The 13089-nt window shown below is 41.9% G+C and overlaps 1 protein-coding gene across 6 annotated transcripts in view; it reads right to left on the bottom strand.

The window, feature by feature from the left end:
- The window catches only part of nav1a (neuron navigator 1a), a 96420-nt gene that overhangs the window by 11846 nt on the left and 71485 nt on the right, over positions 1-13089 (bottom strand). For 5 of the 6 annotated variants that reach the window (XM_088996813.1, XM_088996837.1, XM_088996845.1 and 2 more), the window contains 9 exons: positions 10123-10429; positions 7165-7921; positions 5240-5737; positions 4392-4433; positions 4121-4272; positions 3558-3743; positions 2640-2719; positions 884-907; positions 675-752 (listed from right to left, as the gene is read on the bottom strand). In XM_088996813.1, coding sequence (XP_088852939.1) covers positions 675-752; positions 884-907; positions 2640-2719; positions 3558-3743; positions 4121-4272; positions 4392-4433; positions 5240-5737; positions 7165-7921; positions 10123-10429 — 2124 coding nt within the window. The remainder of the gene's footprint in view (positions 1-674; positions 753-883; positions 908-2639; positions 2720-3557; positions 3744-4120; positions 4273-4391; positions 4434-5239; positions 5738-7164; positions 7922-10122; positions 10430-13089) is intronic. The other variant, XM_088996827.1, reaches the window with a different exon arrangement.

Here is a 13089-nt window from a genome sequence, read left to right as displayed (position 1 = left end):
CATAAATATATATATAAAATGATTACAATTTAACTCATTCACAAATGTATTCGGGAATTGAAAATAGGACGTAGAGCGCCATTCCCGAATTTGTTCGGCTTTTGTTTTTTCATGCTTGGGTGCCAATAAAGTGCTGGCAATGGCCTCTGGCAACATTTCTTCTTTTCCACAAAGGGGCAGCATTTCCCTTCTTTCCATGTTAGTGCTTTGTTCCAGCTTCAGCTGTTGTTAAAGCGCTATATAAACCAATATGTATTACATTGTAATTTGGGCAGCCGCCCTCATTTCAAGCTCACATAACTCCAGACCCATATAATTTAGGAATTAACTTTTTTTTTTTTTTTTCTGATGAAAGTTGAAAGTCTAAGGTTTCGTACGCTGCATTGAATGTTTATGTAGTCTTAAAACTCAACATTCTGCGGGTCCTGGAATTCGAGTGACAATGACAAAAAACCCTGGCATTGCAGTGGACATGTTTTTGCACGTCTGGCAGTGAATGAGTTAAATAAATGTTCCTGAGCCCCCCCCCCCAAAAATATTTATTTAACCGTGTAAATACTAAACTTATGTGTCTATATAATCTCTTGAAAATGTGCAATATGTGGTAGACAGATGTGTGGCAATATTAATTTCACTTTTCAAATGGGATCGAATTCAACTTGAGTGTTACTTACGTTTGCTGACAGCTGAGTGGTCAGATTTGAAACCTTCTCTTGGGAAGACTCCAATTCTCTCCTCAGCTTCCGGATTTGCTGAAGAGAAAAAATGTTTCGTGAATTTGGCTCATCTTCCACAAACACAATTTGAATGAGAAGGGTGTTTGGAAAGAGTGACAGATTTCTTCAGGTAAGAAAGGTGACAAAGCGGCAGAAACACCACGCACCTCTCCCTGTATCCTTTCCTCTGCCTTTGGATGCAGTGGGAAGAAAAATTGAGACATTAGATAAAGAAGGGACATCCATGAAGGAGGAAAGTGAGGGCAGGGAGAGCAAGAAGACGAAGAAGGAGAAAAAATAAGGTACAAATATGTATCAATGAAAAGGTTTCTTCAGCCATCATCTGTACTTCTTTGAAGGTGTCGGACGTTTCGCTTCTTATCCAAGAAACTTCGTCAGGAAACTAAAGTCTTACTGGTAGTTTAGGCCCTATATATATCCCTACTGTCCAGAAATGGCGGTGCCGGACTCTGCTATGATAGGTCCCTGCTCTCAGGTTGGGGGGAGCAGAGGACTACTCCCTGCCACTCCACTGTTTGTTCCTATTGCTCTGACTAACGACTGGCCTGATTGCCCCACTTCGACCGGTATCACCTCATCAGTATACTAATCCTATGTTGCCTAAGCAGGCTATTGTATGAACGATCCAAATTGAACCTCACCCCACCAAACCGGTTTAATGAAGGATTTAGTTGTTTTATGAAAATCGCTTCTTTTACTCCCCTTTCAAACCATCTATGTTCTTTCGCAACAATTTTAACCTTATTGTCGTCAAATGAGTGTTTGCTAGCATATGTACTGCCGATTGAGGCCCACTAGTATTATGCCTGCGATGTTGATAGTCTTTTTTGAGAATGTGTTTAGTTTCCCCAATGTACTGCGCTTTACAATTTTTATTCTTACAATGTATTGAATAAACTACATTAGTTTGTTTTTCATTTGGCAGCCTATCTTTTGGATGCACTAATTTTTGCCTTAAAGTGTTTATCGGTTTGAAATAAGTGGGAATTTTGTGTTGCCAAAGGACTCATTGTAGTTTTTCAGAAACTCCTGCAATGTAAGGTACTGCTACTCCTCTCCTTTTTGTATCTTCAGAAGTTTTGGTTCAACCATTTCATCATTCCTATTCTTTCTTTCTGACATTTGTTAAATGATCACTGAGGGCACCCACAGTTTGTGAGTGCTCTCCTGATATGTTTTGACTACTTTTCTCTACCTTCAACGCTTGTTGGTATTAGTTAAGCCCTATGCTGGAGGGTTCTGATAACTCCTAGTTTGTGTTGTAAAGGGTGGTTAGAATTGAAAAGTAAGTATTGGTCAGTGTGCATAGCCTTTCTAAAGGCTTCTGTTTTTAGCGCTCTGTCCTCTTTTATAATTACTTTACAATCCAAAAAGGCTAGTTGGTCCTCTTTGTTTTTTTAATGATGACAAAAGTATCGTCCACATATCTAAACCAGCGTCGAGGTTTTGTCCCCGGGAAGGATGTGAGGGCCTGTTTCTCCATCTCTTCCATGTACAGATTAGCCACTATGTGTGAAACTGGTGAGCCCATAGCACAACCATGAATTTGTTTGTAAAATTCCTCCCTAAATTGAAAATACGTAGTATTAAGGCAGATATCCAAGAATTGGCAGATGTGGTCCGGTTTAAGTTTTGTTCTTTCATGCAGAGAAACGTCCGCCAGCAGTCTTGTCCTCACCACTGAGACTGCTGCTGGGGTTGGGACAGATGTAAAGAGAGAAGTAAGATGCCAATGTTTCCTCAGGTTCCAATATGAGGTCTTTGATCCTCTCTACAAACCCTGTGGAAGTGAAACGTCCGACACCTTCAAAGAAGTACAGATGACGGCTGAAGAAACCTTTTCATCGATGGACTACTCCTGTACGACTGAGAACTTACACAGACGTACAAATATGTAGCTACCTGTGACTGAATGGCACTCCCACTGACGGACGAGTAGCTAGACGAGGCGTTGGATGCCAAGGAGATCACAGATCCATGAACTGAACGCACAAAAGCAAGACGATTGGAGAGAGTGTGAGATTTTTGGGTTTCAAGTGAAATTTTATGATGAACCTATCAAATGTGCAAAAACATTTACAGGCAGTGGCCATTTCTGGTATGTGCAATGTGCGTGGTTGCATTTGAATGGGGAACTGAACTCTATTTTTTGTTCTTTCTCATTTTTTTCTGCAAGACCTCACTTCATCCACTTCAACCCTTTCTTCTTGGTTGTTTTTGCATTAGTACATTACGTCACTTTATATATGTCACTTCCTCACTTTACATACGTCACTACCTCACTTTACATACATCACTACCTCACTTTACATACGACACTACCTCACTTTACATTCAGAAATTACATGTATAATCTTGTCAATTGTATGTATTTTTTAGCCACGTTAGCCAACTATTAGTGCCTTGCATGCTGGGTCCGAGAGGACATTAATTTTATCTGTGCTGTATGTCATGCATATTAGCATATTTGACAATAAAGCTGGCTGAGTTTGACTTTGAATTTGGGACCCCTTCGCAGTCTCCCTCTGGAGGAGAGAGTGGGATGAGATAATGGGTGGAGGACACTCAAGGGGGGAGAGGGGTCTTGCAGCAGGGACTATTAAAGCTGTCAGTGACTGTTAGGTTTACTTGTCAGCTTCTTGTTAGAGAACAGCAGTGCAAAAACTGAAACGTGCATTCAATTTATTATTTTTTTTTTAAAGAAAAGTTTCACCTGTAAACGTTAGGCATTTTCTGTTTGTGCTGAACCCCATCCTCCTCCAAAATGAATTTATATTTTTTTATAGTGTTATCCACAAAAACATCATTCTGTTGTCATACCTTCATCATTTAGATCCTTGTCCCTGAAGGATCCGGAGTGAACCATTCCTAAACTGCGGGGGCGTTCAGCCAACGATAATGTGCTTCCAAGTGGAGACGCTCCATACAGCTCAGTGGAAGTGTCTTGTGTGGGGATGCTGTTGGATCGAGTCATCCTTGGAGGTCCACCAAACGACGAGCTTGGCGCTGGAATGTTGCAATTAGGGGGATGGTCACTTCCAAATGCAACAATGGCAATGTTTTACAGAATGCACTTTCAGTGACTTTTTATGTTGAGAGATATTAATGGAGTAACTTGATACTGTGGTTTCATCGTTGACTCTGGAGTACAACTGGATGGGATTATATTGAGGTCTGTTATGCAAGTAAATAAGGTAGCTAAATTAATTACAATGAAATTACATATTTTAATTCTGAAAAAATGCTTTTTTATTAGATTCCTGATCATTTCGATCAAAACCGGGCATTGTTACAAAGGCAGAATATTTCGTGGAGCTTCTAAAGTTGATCTGGACTGTGCAGGTGTTTGCTGAGTATAAATAAATCAAAGTGACTTGACACACCTGGATTGCTAATGGAGGAGCGTGGCAAGGATGTGGGCGACGACGACACCATTGGGAGAGTGAGTGAGTCAGTCATGCTCAGAATAGTATGAGAGTGTCGCCTCTCTCCTTTGTCCTTTCCATCAAACTCAACCTGGGAGGCACTGCTGAAACTACATGGATAAAACAAAGGAAGCGCTACTTATTTTTTAAGTATGTTGTGAAATACATTTTAAAGCGTCCTTGGTGGTTTTATTTTGCAAACATCACATATGCATATGTATTTGCTTACCTTACACCTTTCTTTGGCAGAGTGTTTCTGTTTCTCTGAGAACTGTTGGGATCAAACAATGACATTATTTCAGCAGGCGAGCAATGTGGAAGATACTGTCAAGATGAATTTAACCGGTAACTATGACTACACCGGGAAAGGGACAACAATGAAACCAGGCCACGAGTGAATGGAAGAGTCTTGCAGTCTGTGGCTGAGCAGGTTTTCATTGGGAAGTTGACTTGGTATCTCCGTTTAATTAGCGACTGCGTTACTATTGAATGACAATTTGAATTCATTCCTTGTCAAATCACTCATGTGAATGGTCCCCGTAACACACACATTTCTACCATGATTCAATGGGAATGTCCCACCGTGGTGTCATATGACACAATGAAATCCGGTTATGTCTACAACACTGCTGCAGAGCGCCAAATCTGCCTTCCTGTACCTTGATAAACTACACGGTAGACAACAGAGCTGTAAAAAATAGACCTGATTTTCATAAGTTGAGAATTGAGTGTACAGTGAATTTGTAGATGCGCTGGGGATGGGGGTGGCTGAAAAAGAAACACCCACAGAGGCGTAGTGCATCTATCAAATTCACAAACACTGACTGTAGGGCGAAACAATTAAAATCTGCTTGGTTAAAATATATCTTTTTTTTTGGGGGGGGGGGGGTGAATTGACATGACACTTTTGAGGTAGTCATTAATCACCTTTGATGACAAACCTGCACATGTCGATTTAATATTCCTTGTTTATATTAGGGGAGTTCCACGGCCAGTTCCAAAGGTCTTTTGAACACATTACGGTTCTGAATAAACAGACATGCACAGTGCCTTCATTTAGTTACAGTTTAGTCTCACCTTTCTGTCTCAGTCAGAACTTTACTCCCAGAACTCCAGCAGGCAATAGGTCCTCTGCCTTCATGTGGAACGTTGTCTCGGGACCCATTTGGGTTGTAGCTCCTCAGCGACTTTTCTCGGCCCCTGTGCTGCAGATCTGACGCTACGCTCACCTGGAGAGGCAGGGACTCCATGCTGCGATGCAGACCAGACATGCGAGGGTAGAGCAAGGGAGAGGTGCTCCTGGTGCTCGTCTCGACCCCGAGAGAAGTCACTTGCCGAGGCCCTAGGCCGATTCCTGAGCTCGAGAAGCAGGCTGAAGAGTTGACGTTGAGCAGAGGGGCAGGGCTGGGGGTAAGGCAGGGGCTTGCAGAGGTGGCGAGTTCATGAAGCTTTGAGTAAGGAGGAATCTTTGGAGGCAGGGAGTCCTGAGCTCCAATGATGTCCAGGTTGCTGGAGTTCATCTTGTCGAGATAGGAAACTGATGGAGGTTTTGTCAGGCTGCGTGAGCCAGACAGCCTAGGTATAGAGAACAAAAAATCATATCATATTTTCAGACAACTGAATCCCAATTTGCTCACACATTTAGTGTACTTATTTAGTGGAAATAATAGGCACAGTTGAGTGGACTAGAAGGCTTTTCAAAACAGGTGGACGGGATCATTGTACTTTCTGCCATATTATTCTGCCAAATTATTATCTTATCTCTCTCTACAGATTGCTGGCATAGGTACAAGACATAATACACATGATAGGTAATAAATAAATAAAAGCGGTCAACAAATCTTGATCAAATGTTGAAATCAGATGCTTATGTTTTGTATAGCTTATCAGTTTTTGCCAATAGTAAAAAAAACGATTTGCTCTAAAAACAAAAGGAAAATACATTTGGAGACAGATTAGCCCTCTCATGAACCATGTATCCTGATAACACAGGGGTCGGGAACATTTTTGACTAAGAGAGCCATAAAAGTAAAATATTTAGAAATGTTTTTCAGTGAGAGCCACACACACGCGAGCGAGCGCGCACACACACACACACACACACACACACACACACACACACACACACACACACACACACACACACACACACACACACACACACACACACGCACACGCACACACCCGCGCGCACGCAAACGCGCGCACGCGTGGCCACTTTTCAACAAAATGTATTATTTAAAATAACTTTGTGATAGTACTCGCCGTTAACATGGATGGTTTTCCGTTCCTCGTGTTTGGTAAAAATCCAGGAAAACGATCGGAATGAAATTCAATTTGCCGGTCCAGAGGCGAAGTTACTTCTAGCTAGCCTGCACACGGCTCATAAGCTTCCGCACTTGCTATCTGCAATCCACTTCTCGCAGAAGTATGTCAATGCTAACGTTAACATGGGGGTTGTTAAAATATCACTGACATTCAACTGTTTCATCGATGGTATTGTTTCATTGCAAATTAGAATCGCGAATCCTCGGATGCATTCAAGCTGGAGCGTACTCGTCTTTTTTTTTTTTTTTTTTTTTACTGTCGGGCTGATTTATAGGGGCGTTTACCTGTTTCAACTGACGGCCAGTATCATCCAATCAAACCTGCGCATTCTGCCAAACTACGTCAGTGTCATCCAATCAAAATTGCGCTTTTCGCCAACTGCAGCCCCAACGGGAAATGAACGGCAAAAAAGCGAGAATATTTATTTAGTTTTATCGGCGAGCCATATGCAATCATCAAAAGAGCCATATATGGCTCGCGAGCCATAGGTTCCCGACCCCTGCGATAACACGATAAACTGTCATCTGTAGTCACTACTGTCCCTGAAAGGTCTAAAAGTTGCTGGTGGCCAGTGTCACTTTTGCCACAGAAATGACATTGGACCATTTCACAAACACCTGTCGTAGAAGAGTGGTTGCAAATCATTGGTAGAGAATAAGAAGCACCTCACGCACCGATGTGTGTTCGATGATGGGAGATCTGTGCTCTTGCCATTTGGAGTTCTGAGCCCCTGCAGCCTCCCTCCGTTCTCTGCAGCAGTCTGTACTCGACACCCCTTCAGAGAGCCACCTCCACACTCTGAGTCTGACCCGACAGCTTTAGCTTTGGCTCGCTCCTTCTCTTTCTCTCTGTCTGTTTGGTTGACAGGACTCGGGATCCCTCGACTGCCCGTTTTACTGAGTCCGATTGTCCCAGAAGTGAGTCCGGACTGCTCTTTGAGCCTCGGGCCCGGGAGAGCCGCACCAGAGAATTTGGTCATCCCAGAGCCAACGTCCACAGTGCTGCTGACCGGACGTGCGGAGCTCGGTCGTGTTAGAGTCAAAGTACTTGTCTTGGCTGGCCGGGGCAAAGAGCGGTACTGAAGGGACGTCCTTGCATTTGGAGACAAAAATCCACTTGGGTCATTGTTGGAGACATCTAGACTTGTCTTACGTCTACCTGCTGCTGGTTTGACCGGAATACTAGATGTCTTGGTCATGTTGCCACCTGCACTCACAGCAGGTGAACTGCTATTGTTTTGGGTGGGCTTTTTGAAACCAAAGTTCCCTCCGGTGGAGGGTCTGGCAAGACCTGATGGAGGTTTACGTTGCTCGCAAGTACCAGTCCCATTGCGCTGGTCTTTCCCGGCATCAGAAGAAGAGCGCTGAAGACTGGAGTTTTTCACGGCTAATCGAGATTTATCTGCTGGTTTTCCATCAGTCTTCACTGTACCTAGAGCGGGGAAAACAAGAAAGACAGATGCCTGTAAAATGACTTTTTTTGTCAAATAAGCCAAAGAAAATCATATTAAGATGTTTTATCTGAACGCCTACAAGTCTGTCTACTGATGAAACCAAAGGTTGCCTGAGTAGACAGAAAGCGCTTAGGCCTTGACTCACAGCCAGCTTCAGCTTTGCCTATCATACACTTACTCTTCTTTTCCATTCTGATCAACTGATGAAAAAAAGATGTTTTCGCTTGCTTTCCTGTCATGTGAATGTGTGTCTGTGTGTGTGTCACAGCTGCGGTGATCTGGATGTGGAAAACTGCTGTTCACATTAGCTAAGCGTGTCTGCGGCCGCTAAAGTCGATGGAACGCTGTGAAACTAAACCACTTTGTTTTTGACACGAAAGCTGGATGTGAGTTACTCTCCACACGATTCAGCCCCACATGTGTCCCTATTCGCAAATTAGTGCGTCTACCGTAAAAAGCGATGACGGGGAAAATATGTTTAGTCAGTCAGAGAACTACACACTTGCGAGCATTGGCTACCCCGATGAATGCTCACAATACTCGTGCTTTTAATTTTGCGTGCAATGGGAGTTGTTATAGAGGTTTATATACAAGACATTAACACACTCAAAGAACCGCTGTTGAATGAGACCCACCGGCACGTAGCCGTGGGCCATCTGGAGACACTTAATGGTATTTTCAAACCCACAAAACACACACACACAGTCATACATGCGCACACACAGTTATTGACACTCCGAGCAATATGGCTCATCATGTTTTTACAATTATTTTATCAATGTAAAAATAGGCTTTTTGTGCTGCCACAAATGAGTAAGAGTAAATTTTACGTACAGAATTAAGGAATACAGATACATTTTGAGATGCACCGAGCCGGGTTTATTGGCACCAGCAGTGAGCACAGTCCACATACTTAATAAGAAGAGATTATTACTTTATTACTTGCAGCAGTCTTTCCATGTACCTGGTGTTATACATTAATCTGCTGAGCAAGCAGAAATCACTCCAAAGTGACAGTGACATTTTGTCCCACACACTAAATACCTATGAAGGTTGTTCATGTTGGACTTGGTTATTTTCGTTCATTTCCACATGCCTGTAAGTTTATTGGCTAAGTTTTACAAAAATGAACTAATTGAACCATAAGACAGCGTGACTAATGAAGACGGTATTGCTTTTTTGGGGAATATTCCCTCTTCAAACATTGCAAAATCCACCCTGAAATACTCAGTGTACCAGGTTGGGCATTTAGGTGTTCCTGATCGTGGTCGGGGGAGATAATAGCTACAGGGAAAATAATGACTGTGATTAAATCATCAAGTGCTGGCAGCCTAATAGCGCCCAATCAATTCCACCAAATCGTCCAGAATCTCAATACATTTTTCCTTTTTTTCCCAGCATCTTATTCTGGAAAAAAATGACAAAGGCATTTAAGCCTGTTTAAAATCTGAAATATATCTGAATTATTTATAATGATCATGACAGTGCCAGCCACACACCGCACATTATAAGCTGGTACAAATCTTTGCAGATGGTCAGCTCAGTTCATGGTTATTCAATCAAAGGAGAGAGAAACAACTATTTATATAGCCTTTACTGATGAAGACTGGCATACACCATCATGTCCAATATGTGTATAGAGTGTGCACGCGCGTGCCCTAACGTAACAAATGACACAAGGATGAATTGCTTGCGAAAGAGCTGCACAATCCCCACCATTGTTTGATTTTTATGCAAGTGGGTGTGTTCATCTTTACAGTAGCATGTTGGGTGACACTTTTTACACTTGGCAATATTTCAAATGTTCCGTGCATTTATTTTGGAACAGTTCAATAGCAAACTCGCAAATGAAAGGAAAGGAAATGGGAGGAATTTAAAAAAAAAAACTGTTTTTTTAGTGCGTTCGTGTGTGTGTGTGTGTGTGGTTAGCTGGTTGGCAGGAAGGGAGTGGGTGGCAATGGGCGTTTGATACACAGCACCACTCACTAAAGGCCCAGAGGGCGGGCTGCAGCTGTGGGTGAATGTGTGCGCACAAAGACAGCAAGTGTGTGTCACACAAGTCCAAGAGTGAGACAGAGAATACTAAGCCAGAACCATGTGTGAGTGTGCTGCTTATTTATTACCTGAACGAAAAAGCATGCAAAGCGGAGCACTTCAAGGAGTGCAACTATAGCCTCACCTGCTACTTTTAGCCCACTCTGTGGTGCATGCGTGATGGGCGACGTGACTCCCACCGGTGGGTTTCTTCCCTTCTTCAAGGCATGTGAGCCATGACCCAGCGTCTGAGGTTTCTTAAGTTCACCCTTTCCTCTTTCATGACTGTCCACCAGTGGCCTGGATTTTTTCCATTTATTGTCTGGATCGGACTTGAGGCTTCCTGTATCGTAGGTGCTGCTGCCCAGACTCTTCAGGCTGGGTTTGGAATTGTCACTGTCCCACGAAAGTCCACTCTCCACCAGAGACCTTTTCTCTGCATCTGTGCGCATCTAGAAAGACATAGATTGAATTAACACATATTTACATCAAAAGTGAGACATTTTAAGTGGCTACACTGAAATTGTTTTTGTCAAATTTGGGTCCACAAAGCAAAATCATCTCGATTTAGAAATATTCTTGAAGTCGGTAATACGTACTTCAAAAATGGATCTGGATTCAGAATGGTTTCATTTTTCGCAACCAATTGAAGAAATAAAGCTGAATAAATTCAAAACATCTTTTTTTATAATCTACATTGCTAAAAAAGTGACTCAACAAAGGTGCTGTGAGATAGTCAGTGCTGTGAGATAGTTGTCGTAATTTACAACAATTAATTTACAACAAATATTGACTAATTCCAACCATATCTGTTTTAATGTAATGATGCCACTACCATATTGGGACAGACAGAACATTAAGTTACTTAGATGGCACAATAAGCCTTCATATAACCATATGTTGTCATCCATACAGCTGTAATGTCCATATTGTGTTTGATTGAACAAGCCCAGATGTCACAATGACAAAGTCAATTTGTAAGATCTATGTTATTTAAGTATTTTTGTTTCGTGGTGTAATATGCAATTTTTCTTCTGTAAAATGATTTCCAGTGATGTTGGGAAAGCAATATTGTAGCACATTTTATTACTTTAAGACAGAAACACAGCTTTAGTGGTCATGGTTAACATGAATGATATTTTGGTCGCGCTCATCTGCTTTCACAGATTCAAGGGAGTCACGGCAACTTGAGAAAAACAGAAAACACTAACAGAGGAGAATTGAAAGATTTTTAGTTATGAGAAAATGGCAATGGCACCACAGTCTATCTTACTTTCTTTTGAGTAGAGTAAAATCTCTCAAGCAAAATCTTATGAAAAAAACCTTAATCACAACCATCTGGTGTTCAAACAAGGGTGTGCTGACTTTTCACATCCGCTGCATGTTTAGAAAAACATTGAAAAAACATTCAAAAAAGACACAGAAGCAAAAAAAGGCATTTTCCAAAGTCACAAATGTGCTCCGAGCATCTGAAAAACAACCTTTGGCAGCAGAAAGCTCCCCGGGCAGCAGGTGTCATTTACAATGGATGCGTGGTCGTACTTCTGGTTTAACAAGTTGGGTGGGAATCATCCTTACAACGATAAGAATCGTGAGGAAAAGGATTGCCTCCTCACCATGACAGTTCATGTTAAGAGAGGTCACCCAAGGATGGATACTTGTGGTTTCCAACGAGTGCTCACATTCACACAATCTGCATCTGACAAAGTGCTGTAGGTGTTGTTTGCCTGTGTGCGTGAGTGTCTGTGACAATTCAAATAGTTTCAACTCGCTGCTCTCACACGGACTCATCCAGGAATCTAGTTTTTATTAAAAGTACGAGACCCCACGGGAAGACAGAATGAACTCACACATACACACACACTCGCACAGCCGCGCACATACACTCACACAAACGTAACGTAGTGATCCGCAAATCCGCCCTTTTCTGTCAACATAGCTATTTTTCTTTAAATAAAATAATAAAATAATAAAATAATAAAAAAAGAAAATAATAAAAATAGTACCATAGTACAATAGTACGATAGTAAGATAGTAAGATAATAAGACAATAAAACAAGACAATGAAACAAAATAATAAACTAATAAACTAATAACATAATAACATAATAAAATATAGTATCGTTATTATTATTATTATTATTATTATTATTATTATTATTATTATTATTATTATTATTATTATTATTATTATTATTATTATTATATACTGTTGGTCAAAGAAGGAGAGGAAGGAGGTGTGCCCAGAGGAAAAGAGAGAAATGGAATGCCAAGAGTAAAGAACTAAGAGTAGGAACTTTGAATGTAGGAACAATGACAGGTAAAGGAAGAGAGCTGGTTGACATTATGCAGAGAAGGAAGGTAGACATACTGGGTGTCCAGGAGATCAGGTGAAAAGTAGTGGTTGGTGAGAGTGTATCAAGACAGCATAGGTTGGTGGTAGGTTGACGTTGGCATTGAAGAAGGCGAAGAAACCTAAGTCTGAAGTGAGAACAAAATGATGGAAGTTGAAAAAGGAAGAGTGTTGCATGACATTTAGGAAGGAGGTAAGACAAGCACTGGGTGGGCAAGAGGTCCTTCCAGATGACTGGCAAACTACAGCGAACATAATCAGAGACACAGGTCGGAAAGTACTTGGTGTATCGAGTGGAAGAAAGGTAGATAAAGAGACTTGGTGGTAGAATGGGGAGGTGCAGGACTGTATACAGAGAAAGGTTAGCAAAGAAGAAGTGGGACACTGGGAGGACGGACAAGAGTAGACAGCAGCACAAGGAGATGCAGCGCACGGTTAAAGTAAAGGTGGCAAAGGGCAAACAAGAGGCTCATGATGACTTGTATGCTAGGCTGGACAGAAAGGAAGGTGAGACTGATCTTTACAGGCTGGCGAGGCAGAAAGACAAGGACTTGCAGCAGGTTAGGATGATTAAGGATAGAGATGGCAATGTATTAACAGGTGCCAGCAGTGTGATGGCAAGATGGAAAGAGTACTTTGAAGAATTGATGAATGAGGAAAATGAGAAGGAACCAAGAGTAGAAGACGTGACTGTTGTGGGCCAAGACGTAGCAAACATACGGGGGAAAGGCACTCGGGCCTGAGGATTTACCAATCGAG

Source organism: Hippocampus bargibanti, linkage group LG01 (assembly GCF_051943395.1).
Source record: "Hippocampus bargibanti isolate YZ-2025 linkage group LG01, ASM5194339v1, whole genome shotgun sequence".
Taxonomy (NCBI): Eukaryota; Metazoa; Chordata; class Actinopteri; order Syngnathiformes; family Syngnathidae; genus Hippocampus; species Hippocampus bargibanti.
The sequence above is the reverse complement of the archived record's forward strand: the minus strand, read 5'-3'. Positions and strand labels throughout refer to the sequence as shown.